Raw genomic sequence first — 13,003 nt, 5'->3', positions numbered from 1 at the left:
TTGTATCCATCAGGATAATATTATCCGTAGTTGCTCATTATGATTCAGACATATGGCAAATGGATGTAAAGACTGTCTTTCTTAATGGTAATTTAAAAAAAGTTATTTATATGACTCAACCAGAAGGTTATGTGACAATTAAAAAAATCCTTGTACGGTCTAATGAAATCACCAAGACAGTGGTATTTGGCTTTTCACAAAGTCATAACAAATATTGGATACATATCGAATCAGTTAGACCACTATGTATATGTGTGGAAAAGTGGGAGTCTATTCTGTATCCTATCATTATATGTTGATAATATCCTGTTGACTCGTAATGATAATGAAATGATAGTCAACACAAAGAAATGATTATATACCAACTTTGAAATGAATGATATGGGTGAAGCCCCTTATATATTGAGAATTAAAATCACCCAATATAGAGGTTCAAGGTCGCTTTGTATAAGTCAAGAAAGGTATATTGACTATATTCTGAAGAGATATAGAATGCATGACTCTAAAACCATTGGGACTTCTGTTGCTAAAAGAGTAAACTTGAGTAAGAGTGATTATTTTGGTGAGGGCCAACAACGACTTGAAATTCCTTATGTTCAGGTTGTTGGAAGCCTAATGTATGTGATGCTATGTACAAGACCTAACATAAGCTTCACAGTAGGTCTTGTTAGCAGATATCAAAGTAATCCAGGATGGCCTCACTGGCAAGTTGTTAAGAGGATATTTCGATACTTAAAAGGTTCTAAAGGCTTACAACTGAGTTTTCAAGTTGACAACCTTGACTTGATCGGATACGCTGGTGCTGACTTTGTAGGGTGCAAAGATGACAACAAATCTACCTCTCGCTACATCTTCCTCTTTAGAGGAGGAGGAGTTGCTTGGTCCTGTAAGAAACAAGGTTGTGTGACTCAGCATACTCAAGAGACTGAGTATATCACGTATAATGCAACCACGACATTTGTAGTATGGATTAACAGGTTTATTACAGACTTAAAGATAGATCTAGTATGTAAACTTGTACAAATATACTGTGATAATCAAGCTGCTATTACTCAAAAGAAAAGTGGAGTTGATAGCTCCAAGAGCAAGCATATAATGGTGAAATATCACTACATACATGATATGATTAAAAATAATGAAATATTTGTGGACTACCTTCATACATTGGATATGGTAGTTGATCCCTTAATAAAGGGTATTTCAGAAGACTTGTTTACCGAGAACGCTGCCCATATGGGATTGAGATACATATGATTACGAATGAAATCCTTAATGGAAAATTTGTATTTAGTTCAAGAAAGCCTACACTAGTGGAAGCAAACTGAGCAATCTCATATCCAAGTGGGAGATGTTGGTGTGTGTGGCCATGTGTTGCACGTTATGCTTATCCATGAGTAGGCTTGCTCATGGATAAGCAGGGTCTTTCAAAAATTGCATTTTATCTTTATCAAAAACCTTGACTCACCGTGATTCTCTCAACTGACTGTTGAGCTGAGAGAGGGAAACCAAAGGCTAAAAATCTAAGGAACTTGGCCCCTAAAAATACACACAGAGAAATATACCTCTGTAACTAGAAGCCTTTGAAGCAAACCTCAAAGACGCCACTCAATTCCTCCTCTTTCCCTTTTTCTTTCTTTTATCACTCAGGAAGTTCGATCTGCCTCTGCTTCTTCTGGAGTTGCTTCTGTTGCCCTTGCTCCAACACCAACAACGATGGCTCTAGCTCACCAAGAGAGAGGGTGCCTATTTGTTGGCAAGATTGGCAATAGCCAGAGGTTGTTGTTGTCTTTCCAAGAAGGGCAGCCGGAAGGAGGGCCTAATGCCTCTCCCTCCTGCTCCTATGACTCACTGGGTTGGCATCGTTTGCACCTGTCTCCTTTCCTTTTTCTCTTTCTTTTATGGTTGCTCAAGGAAACCACTATCCCCGCAAGGGAGGTACTCCCTTGCACATCCCTCTACCAGCCACCCCATGGTGGTGGTTGGTCTTGGTGAACCCGAGTTGGGCTCAGGTTTCCAACACCCTGTCGTGCCACCAAGGGCATGTAGGGGTCTCTGCCATGGCATGGAAGCCACAATGACACTCGTGTTCTCATGGTATCTCCCCCCCCCCCCCCACTCTCTCCATCCGGGGCTGGTCGTGGTGGCCTAGCTGACGGACCCCCCCCCCCTCCTTTCCCCTGCTCTATCAGTAGGGTTGCAGTAGTCATTGCCTCTGATAGTGGCCTGGCCATCGACCCTCTCACCCTCCCCCCCCCCCCCCCCCTTCTTATTGGAGGCTTGATCCAATCCCAGGTTGGGTCGGGTGTAACGCGGCCTGACTGTCGAGCCCTCACCTCTCTCTTACTTGTACCCAAGCAGCAACAACAACTGTTGCTATTGTCTCGAGTTGAGCCGAACCAAGTTGAGCCCGACTAAAGTTGAACTCAGCCTGATTTGGTCTAGCTCCCCTAAGCTGGCACGGGTGCATCGAGTTTGACTTGGTTCCACCAAGCCAGCTCAGTCGGGTCCTGTTTTGCTCTCTCAGTTCTCCTTGGCTCAACCCAACAGCCGTCGAGATCGACCAACCTCTACCAAGCCCGACTCGGTCTTGTCGGCTCGAATTGGGTTCAAGTTCGATCACTGCGACGCGATCGTTGCCATTTCTGCCAAATTTAAGAACTTAACACAATACGATAAAAACTATTTACAGCGCAATAGATGAGACTCCATATTTTTTGACACGGTTATTGAGGCACAAACAATATAATAACCTATGCTCAGAATCGTTAGAGATTTAGACCATCTAAGAGGTAGGGAAAACTTGCATGCGAGAACGATGGTAGAACACTTCTAATGTATATATGTATTATATTTATGTCATATATATATATATATATATATATATATATATATATATATATATATATATATATATATATATGTTTATACATACGCTCTTAACTCAAGGATGTAGTTTTGCGTATTCTTGTCCCATTTTAATTACGTCATTTACCTTGTCGTCACACTATAATATGCATAGGCTCCAGCTTCATATAATTTACTTAGCCTAATGTACGTTTCGTATACCGAGCTTCGTTTATGCTATCTACTTTGTCAACACACTGAAACATGCACAGACTCTTGCTTTACAAAATTTGCTTTGTCGTCACATTGTAACATGCACAGGCTTCTGCTTCACGCAATTTACTTAGCCCGATATACGATTTCGTACATCGGGCCTTGCTTATGCAATTTATTTAGCCCGCTGTGTGGTTTCACACAACGAGCCCTATTTTATGCTATTTACCTTATTGTCGCATTGTAATGTACACATGTTTTTGCTTTAATATATATGTATCCTATATACATATATAATTATACAAGGTAGATAGTTTTTGCGTACTGCTTACTTTAGAATTTCACCAGTGTGTATTTAAAGATGCATATTTGTGCATCCTTGTTGTAATTCAATTTTAAAAGAATCTACATGGGAGGTTTCAAGATCGCATTTCTCAATATCTAAAAAAAAGCAAAACAATTGTTTTGCATTCGTATATTAACAATGTTCAACAATTACATAAATACTTATCCTAAGTATAAAGCAAGACTCTCATGCATACTTGTATCAATGTTGTCGCATCCGTGCATACTGGACAAACTCTCTAGTGTTGGAGGGTTCTTCTAAACATTCTTCCAACCTAGTTTGAACTTTAAAATAAGTTGAGATTGACATGACTCATGAATTCACAACTGAGTTTTCTCTTTAAACAAACATAACAAAAATGCTTTGACTACATAGCCCTCAGTGATACGTACATCATGTCCTTATTTTCTGTATCAAGAATGACTCGAATACTCCCTAGCCTAAGGCACAGGATATCATAATTTCCAATGTTGTGTTTGGGTTTTTTTTTCTGAGAAACTAATATCTTTCTCATTGTAGTAGTACTATCAAATATACATGATACATTAGTATAATGATGAATGTACTGGAGGTTTGTGGTAACCTCGTAGTGCGATAATGCACCATGTTAAAGGAAATCACATAAATGGAGAAGATCACCTTCACAGGAAAGATGCTCAATTTGGTTTAAAAGACCAAAACATATTCAATGGGTTGTCAGAAAAATAGGACCTGATGTACCCATTCATCCTTTGGTTCTGTCAAGGGAGAGAATATGCGGTACAAACTCTGATGGACAAGTTGTTAACAACTATGCTCATCAAGTGACAATGACTCGACGTTCTCGATCATAAGAGTTAGGAGATTAGGCTACCAAATATTATCGTAGGTAGTAGATCCCATTGACTTTTGCAGAAGTTCGGATACATCTTCTGGTTACAAGTTGCCTCTGGGGAATGCTCTATCTGTCATTAGGTCATACCCTTTAGAGCGGATCCAGCTAGTCATTCAGGGTATCAAAATACATAGAATAATAAACTCGTGAACGGTCTCAATTGTTTATATGTATTATCCTGTGAGTACCCACTGGTCATAATTATCAAAATAAAATTATCATGTTCATTTTAATTCTTTTGAAACTGCATATTGTGAAATATATAACACATATGTTAGTCTTGTTCTGATGTTTGATATTGATGCACCTACCAGGCTTGCATGAGCCTGACCCATTTTATAGGATACAGGTGATGATTGAGACGATGTTGCAGGCGATGGCACGATGACGCGATGATATCAAGAATCCACTTAATTGTTTCGCTCATGAGGATGTTTTGTAATTTTATATAAGAGTATCTTTTATAATAACTCTTTCTATATAAAATCTTGTTATTTTGAATCTACATGATTTCAAACGAATATATAGATATACAAACCTAAAGTGTTGAAAATAAAATTTGCCTGTAATGCATCCAAGGTCCATCGACTTGTTCATTTCAATTATTGTTTTTTGCTAAACCATCATTTTTACTGTGAAAAAGGATTGATTTTTAAGTTTCAAATTTTCTCTAAAATTTTACAAGTTCAGGATTTTGGGGCGTTACACTTAGACTACCATACCTGAAGGCAGAACGAGTCACTGAACAATAGATCAAATAGCAGAGAGAGATGAAACATATAGCAAATAGATACATATATAGAGAAAGAGTGGTAGGGGGCTTTGATAGAAGTTTTTCACCTCTACCGAAATTTGTAGAAGTCTTGGGCTAAATAATTCCACTCCTTGGTGTTGCCCATGCCCAACGTATCTGACTTCCCTAACCGTGCACACCTCTAGTGGGGGTTATCTCTAAAACATGATTGGTTTTAGAAAAGCAGTTTCATAAAGGTAAAACAAAAGTAAAAAAGTAGTTTTGATAGAGATGACACAATGGTTATCGTATCCATACAGTTGAGATGAGTAGGCCTTACTCACCTCAACTACATGGGCCCCACAGAGAAGGCACCATGGACATGACTTACAAATGTGAACCAACATCTCCACTTGGCCATGAGAGCCTAACATAAAATGATATAGTGATTTACCTCCCACTATTTAGGGGTTTTCACTTGCATTTAAATATAGTAATGATGTGTTGTTGTTTGATATAATGTGTGGTGTAAGTTTTATGAAATAGATTTTTAAAAGATATTTTTGATAAAAAATAGTTTATGTAAGTCAGACACCAAATAATAAAAATTGGCTCACACTAGTGGTGGAGTCTGGGTCGATCTTAGGAAACGGGAGAAACACTTTGTATTTCACAGAAAACTAATCTACTCTTTATTGCCTTGAAAAATAAAAGAATTAATTAATTAATTAACTAAGATTGTGGCCCTCTACGGAAGGCTTAAACAAATAAAAAAATAAAGTGACCTTATTACAAACTCAATTGAATTAATTAAATAAATTAAACCCTTAGCTAAAAAGAAAAGGGCCTTCAGTGCTCTGAGCTTCTAGTCCCTTCTTTGAATCGATGTATATTCTTCTTGCTTATTTGATTCATAAAGGGCTCCTTGAGGGGCTTGAAGGGCCTTTTGATGGAACCTTTTGAGGACCTCAGATGGCTTTTGGGTACTTTTGAGGGCTCACCGCACGATCGACCGCTTTCCTGCAAAACAAAAACACAAAACACAAAACACAAAAAACAAACAAATAAATCTATGCCAAAATCTAAGGTTAGTTTTATGAAAAATCAAGAAAACCAAAATCTAACAAACTAATAACAAACTAAACTAACATGTAACCAATAAGTAACAACTTGATAACAACCTAACTAATCTTGAAACAAACCAACTAATTTTGAGTATTTTGAAAGAAAAATGTGTTCTGCATTATTGAGTATTCATAGACTTAAGATTCAAAACATTATAGTTAAACAAAAGAAATAAAATAACATGAATTAAATAATATAGCTAAAATTACTAAACGACCAAAGCTATCCAAAACAACCTAATGAAACATAAGACGCTGAATCAAAATAACTGAGCAACACTAAATGCCTAAAGTTTATTCACTACACTTACATGTTTCAATTAACGTCGATCATGTTGGTGTGTGATTGGCGTTAATGCTAAATAAAAAATTCATATTATGCAACAAGAAGACATAAATTAAACAGCTGACTAAAAAATATCTATATGTATCCCTCATGACGACTAAACAAACTAAACACACAGAGAAAAAGAAGACTAAAGTGTGTAGATTCTTGCAAATTACGATCTGCGGTGCTGATCAGAGTCTTTTGATCTTGCAAACCAGCAGGATAGCTAGGGGCGCATAGTCAGCAATCAAATCTATTGTATCCTCAAATCTATCAAGCAAACTTATGGTCTTTAGCGAGTCGGTCTGCGGCTAAATCAGGACCCGATCTGGTCTTTTACTCACAAAACCATTGCAAATCACGCACAGATGCATGGTCTGCAGCACACGATACTCAAGGGTAAAGATAAGAAAAACACGGTTCACCAAGAATCACATTTTTTTACTTGTTATTTATAATTTGCAAAACTTGCACCATCTGACGTGAACGAACTACTGGACCATATATAAAAAAATGAACACAAACTACAAACATTGATAGCTAACTATATTACGAAACAAAATAAATTATATGTTGTCCTGTATGCGACAAAGGAGCATAAGATCGAGTATGCTGTAGGCAATGATAAGATGCATGATGATCCATGATTGCATCAGTGTGTAAGGATGATGCTCTCTCTCTCTAAATTGCTTTGGTGCCTGAAGAGTGAATTCTTGTGCATTTACAAATTAGCAAAATCACATGAATGAGTTTGTCTGCGAATCAAGAAAGGGCAACCATGGAGAAGAAGAGACTGGTGTGGAAGGGACAAAGTGAACCCAATGCGGAAACTGTTGTGAGAGGTGGTCCTGTGGATCCCAAGAAGTTGGTGGTAGACTTGGGGCCCATGGAGATCCGCACCTTCATGCTGGCATTTGATAAGGCTGACCCACCATAAGGCAATAATGCCCGCTCATGTCTGGCCTCATAACTCATTTGGGTGATAATAAATTATGACAATTTCTTCCTTCTGGATTTCTCACTAAACCATTATAAGCCGGTTGCCATCCAAGCAATTCCACATGGGTCCCTTTACGAGGCACATGACATTACCTGCTTTGCCTAGCTGTTCTCTCTTTCTTTCTTTCTCTCACATGCAATATATATATATATATATATATATATATATATATATATATATATATATATATATATATATATATATATATATATATATATATATATTAGCCCGTAACGGTGGACGGGTTACTCGTTGAACATCATTGATTTTCAAAGATTAAGGGTCATTAGCGGCTGGTTAGAAAAAACTTGTAACACATTTAAAAAAATGCAGATGCTGATCCGCACTGGATCAGCAGCAGATCTCTAACAGTGGACACTTTGTGAGTTCACTATTACGGGCTTCTCTTTCTCTATATGTATATAAGAAAACTGAAATATATAAACCAGCAAAATATGTAAACCAATATGAATCGAGGTTTTTTAAAGGTTTTTTTATGCAAATCTAACAATGCAGATGCATTCGGCATGGTCCATTTGCTTGAAATTGAATATTGGATCATCATAGTCGGATCAATAAATGCGATTTTGTAAGATTAAATATTTACAAATTTTTGAGTTGTTGATTTTTAAACTTTAAAAGATTCTTCTTATACATCATAATATTCGTTAAAACCAAACATCTAGATCGCATCCGTACGGTGTAATTTAAAAAAAAAAACTATGAGAATCTCGATACTAAATTACATATTTTGCTGGTTTACATATTCGAGTTACTCTCTCTCTATATATATATATTCACTAGAATATAAGAACTGAAATATGAAAAATAAAATATGAGAATTATAAATATGAGATTTTCAACATTTTTTTTGCAAATCCAACCATGTGGATGTGCTTGGCATGGTGAATTTGCTAGGAATCGACCATTAAATTGTGTATTTTTGATGAAAAATATGATTTTTGAATGCTTAAATATTTATGAAGATCATGAGCTATTTATTTTAATGCCTTAAAAAAATCTCATTTATGCATCAAAATCGGTTGATTCAAGCACATGTTCTCATAAAAACATCCTTATGGTTAGATTCAAGAGAAGAACGAAAAATCTATGAAAATTGTGGTTCACTCATTAGTTATCATATTTGCAATTCTCATATTCTATTGACTATATATATAGTGCTCACATTATATGCAGCAGCATCCATCTTGTTGTTTCTCCAGATGTGTATGGTTTTCAGGAAATGTTGAGATGGGTGGCTATATATATATATATTATATGAGTCACTAGAATATGATAACTAGAAACATGATCCTTTCTTTTTTCGGCAAATCCAACAATGTGGATGTGCTTGGCATGGTGAATTTGCTAGGAATCAACCATTGGTTGGTGTATTTTGATGAAAAAATAGGTTTTTTGAATGTTTGAATATTTATGAAGATTATGAGCCATTGATTTTAAAGCTCGGACGATTCAAGAGCGGGTTCTTATGAAACTAAACATGCAGTTTACAATTATATTCAAGAGAAAAGAACAAAAAATCCATAAAAAACGCCATTCATACATTAGTTCTCATATTTCCAGTTCTCATATTCTAGTTATTCTCTCTCTCTCTCTCTCTCTATATATATATATATATATATAAAGATGCCTAACTATCCAATTATGAACTTGATGGGCATCGTTAGATTCTCGTTGGCTGCACGCTACAAATGAAAGGCTGTCAAGTGGAGCCTTAGGAACTTTTTTTTTTTTGATAGTTGGAGCCTTCGGAACTTGCTACTTATGCGACAATAAATTTCGCTACCTTAAGACTGTTAGAATTACTGTCGCAGGAAAATCTGATTATTCATAAAAAGTATATCCATTTAAATCTAACTCCAAATCTGAGTAGGTCAGATTAAGTATTGCATGCATTAGAACCGAATCTGACCTGTTTACATCTCAATAATAGTTGCGCTCAGATACCATGCAGACTGGTTGGACATGATTTTAGTCAAGCTTAACCCAGCACTAGATCCGAATTGCAAAGAGTGGATCTGATTTTAGTTATGGACCTGTCTCGAGTCTGATTTTAAAGTTTCGAAATTGGGCGTGATATCTGATACTATGATACTGAATCTGCTAGAAACTGGTCAAAATATATTGATTTTAATGTGGAATCGGTAAAACAAATCTTGGTTAAAAACGCTAACCCGAATAAGAATATTTTTATTTGTGGGTTTCAACCTGTATGAATTTATGGATCCAATAATATGGGTCGGATCCAACTTAAAACGGGATCGGAGCTCCAACTAATTCCCATCCGTCCGTGATCGCAAGTCACTGAGATGATGATGACGTAATCATACACGCCGCTTCACTACATCATATCCATAGGCAACCGTCCATCTCGAGATGGTCGGGCTTGGTTCTTCCACTCATCGTTGGGTTGTTCCAGGGCCGTCCATCTGAAGATGAACGGTTGACTACAAAAGAGGACCAGGACTAGTTATCCCCATTTTTTTTCCATCTGAGAAAAAAAAACCCGGCATATTCCGCGCGGTGATGCCCTATAAATACCTCCGCACGGTGTCGGATTCTTCTTTTTCCTATGAAGCGGCGTTTGGTTGAAGCGCTCCAACTCCCACCGTTCTCTCAGAGACTTTCATGTCCATCTCGCCCTCCGACGCCAAGGGATCCCCATCGTCTTCTTCAGAATCGCGCCCCGAAAACCCTAATTTCCACAATGGAGTCCTACAGCCCTCTGAATTCCTCCGTCTTCCCTGCGGCAGCAGCGGAGATCTCGGCGCCGATTTATCGGATTCCGTCACCGCGTCCGACGGCCTCTCAGTCAGTAACTCCGGTGAGTTTTCTGATCTAGTTCGTGGTGAAGCTTTTTCTGGTTTCTTCGCGTTCGTCTGCTCTCGCGCTGGTGTCTTTTGCCTGTTAGGGTTTTGCTGTGCTACGTAGCCTGTGTTGATTAGGGCGTTTTCCTTTGGATTCCTGTGGAATATGATTTGTTCTATGTTATGCGGAAGATAACGTGCCACAATTTCCCCTTGTTTTGGATTATGTTATTTTTCCTGGTTAGGGTTTCATTTTGCAAGCAAGCTACGTCGTACGCTTTTGCCAGTTCCAGTAGAAGTTGTAATGTGATGGGAATCTAAGAGAAGTGTGTCGATTTCACTGAATTGAAGCAAACTTTTATAAGGAGGCTGGATTGTTGTGCGCTGCTCTGATGATGCGCTTGAATTTTAAGATATTTGCTTAGTACTCTTGCCGTTAATGGAGGCCTGTGCGTTGTATTGTATCCATAAAAGATGGTTATATGGACGTTTTTTCATAATTTGTTGTTTATGGAGTTGAAGCTACCAACTTATGAGTAGTTAGTATCGATTTCATGCCGAATTTCTCCGCATGTAGTCTATGTAGTCAAAAGCCCTAGGCGGTGCCTAGTCGGTAGACTCCTAAAAAGTATAGGCCGGGACTAGTCGGTACCCCAATTAAATATAAAAAAGTACACAAAATATACATAAAACTATGTTTAATTCTTTTACTAATAAGTTGATTTCATTACACAAATACAAAATTACACATGCATTCACAAAATCTATTAATATACATAAAAAATATACATAAAAATATGTTTAATTCTTTTACTAATAAGATGATTTCATTACAAGTCCAAAATTAGACATGCTTTCACAAAATCTATTGATATACATAGCCAAAATTTACATATATATAATTGTACACACACACAATATATATATATATATATATATTCATAACATATTTAATATAATAAAAAAATATGCTTTCAACCTTTCATAGAAACACAGTAACACATACATATATAAAAAACATGTTACATGCTTTCAAGTTTTTATAGAAAAAATCATTAGAAACAAAGTAGCACACACACATATATAAATATAATAACTAATCATGTTTTCATGATTTCACAGTACAAATTACACAAACACAATTACGTACATATAATTATATATACAAAAAATAACAAAATATACATATATATATATATATATATATGAATAATAAATAACTAAATTGCCCTCATGCCTAGGCGGAGGAAGCTTAGTCACCGACTAGGCGCCTTAGTATGTGCCTAGTCGGCAAAATTGGTACCTTTTAAGGTACCCATCTAGGAATTGCAAAGCCTAGGCGTTTTACTTAGCCTAGATCGACTAGTCGGACTAGTCTGTGCCTAGTTGGGGCTTTTGACTACATAGCATGTAGTTCCTCGAACAACATTTCTCAAGTGAACAAACCAAGTTTTGCTGTTTGTATGTCTCTCATAATGAGAATATTTCTGTATTTGTGGCTGGTTGCTGAATGATCGGGTATTATTCCATTGGGTAGTTCAGAGGACCATCTTCCACAGATTTATCCAAGTCTATGATCCATACGAGAAAGATTCCAAATTTCCAATTTAGTAAGAAAATTTGTTTTAGACAAATTGAGTAAGATGATGACGAATCAAGCCCAGATATATATTGAACCTTAACAGAAAACACATAGAAAACATCCTGCATCAGATCGTAACAAGTTCACATCCATATTAGGTCCTTTCTAATAAATATGATGAAGGGTAGCAAGGACAAAGAAAATACCCGATTTGCATAATATAATATGATGAAGGATAGCAAGGACGAAGAAAATATAACCAATTTTCATAACATAATATGATGAAGGATAGCAAGAATATTTATACTAGGAATAACAAGTGAAGGCATCAATAACTTGTTCAGAAATGGCGCAATGTTGGAGGACTGGGACAGTCCAGAGTTTCAATGATAGTGGATGTAAACCGATCAATGATGGGAGATCATGGTGATAAACATTGGCAGATCAACTGAAGGAACTGCAACCTTTTGTTGGTGATGGCAAAAGTGGATTATGCAACTTATTATGGTGCCATCTTAAGAAAATAAATTGGATGTAACTATAGAAGAAGAGAAAGGGGAGATGGAGAAAATTTAATTTTATACATGGTTAACCTATTTATGCCAAACTAGGTTTAAGTTAGTCTTTTTTTTAGAAAATGTTTCAAGGTGGGCCATCTCTTTATTTTGTTGATTACTTAAATAATGCCAACATAACTAGAGTCTAGCATGGTTGATGGCTTTCATAAGATGGTCAAGAGAAAACACAAAAATCTACGTAATGCATACACGTGCATTGTATTAATTTTCTTCTTTTGTCTATATATCTGCTCAATAGAAGGAAAAGGTAAAAAAAGAGGATACACCCTTAGGATGTGTTTGCTAATTTTTCATGCCATGGATTTGGGGCGGGTGGAGGTGATGTGGAATTGGGGACCGTTTTCCCTGTGGGAAGCGGTTCACATCTTTGAATAGGGTGTGTGGGGATTGTGGCATGCAAGCATCCCCTTAAATTTTATGGTTGGGCAATGAGCAGGTCTTGGTCAAACATGGTGGGCTCGTCAACATGCAGGGTTATCTGGGGGAGAAAGCAATGGACTAGCCCAAATGGACAGGCCAAGGGTTGTTCATGGGTTAAAAGGTAAAAACAGGT

General features: G+C 36.9%; 1 protein-coding gene and 1 pseudogene across 3 annotated transcripts in view; both read left to right on the top strand.

The window, feature by feature from the left end:
- The first annotated feature begins 492 nt into the window (after positions 1-492).
- On the top strand, positions 493-1,254 carry LOC149833509 (secreted RxLR effector protein 161 pseudogene; annotated as a pseudogene).
- An 8,800-nt stretch (positions 1,255-10,054) lies between these two features.
- The window catches only part of LOC149833508 (uncharacterized), a 32,741-nt gene continuing 29,792 nt past the window's right edge, over positions 10,055-13,003 (top strand). The window contains exon 1 of one of the 3 annotated variants that reach the window (XR_016433429.1): positions 10,055-10,307. Coding sequence is in view for 2 of the 3 variants with exons in the window: in XM_090015170.1 (XP_089871296.1) it covers positions 10,112-10,307 (196 nt within the window). In the remaining variant the exon portion in view is untranslated. Of the gene's footprint in view, positions 10,308-12,153; positions 12,992-13,003 lie in introns of those variants that run through there. The other 2 variants (XM_090015170.1, XM_090015171.1) reach the window with 2 other exon arrangements.

Source organism: Nuphar pumila, chromosome 7 (assembly GCF_984573655.1).
Source record: "Nuphar pumila chromosome 7, dmNupPumi1.hap1.1, whole genome shotgun sequence".
Lineage (NCBI taxonomy): Eukaryota > Viridiplantae > Streptophyta > Magnoliopsida > Nymphaeales > Nymphaeaceae > Nuphar > Nuphar pumila.
This window is presented reverse-complemented; position numbering and strand designations above follow the sequence as displayed.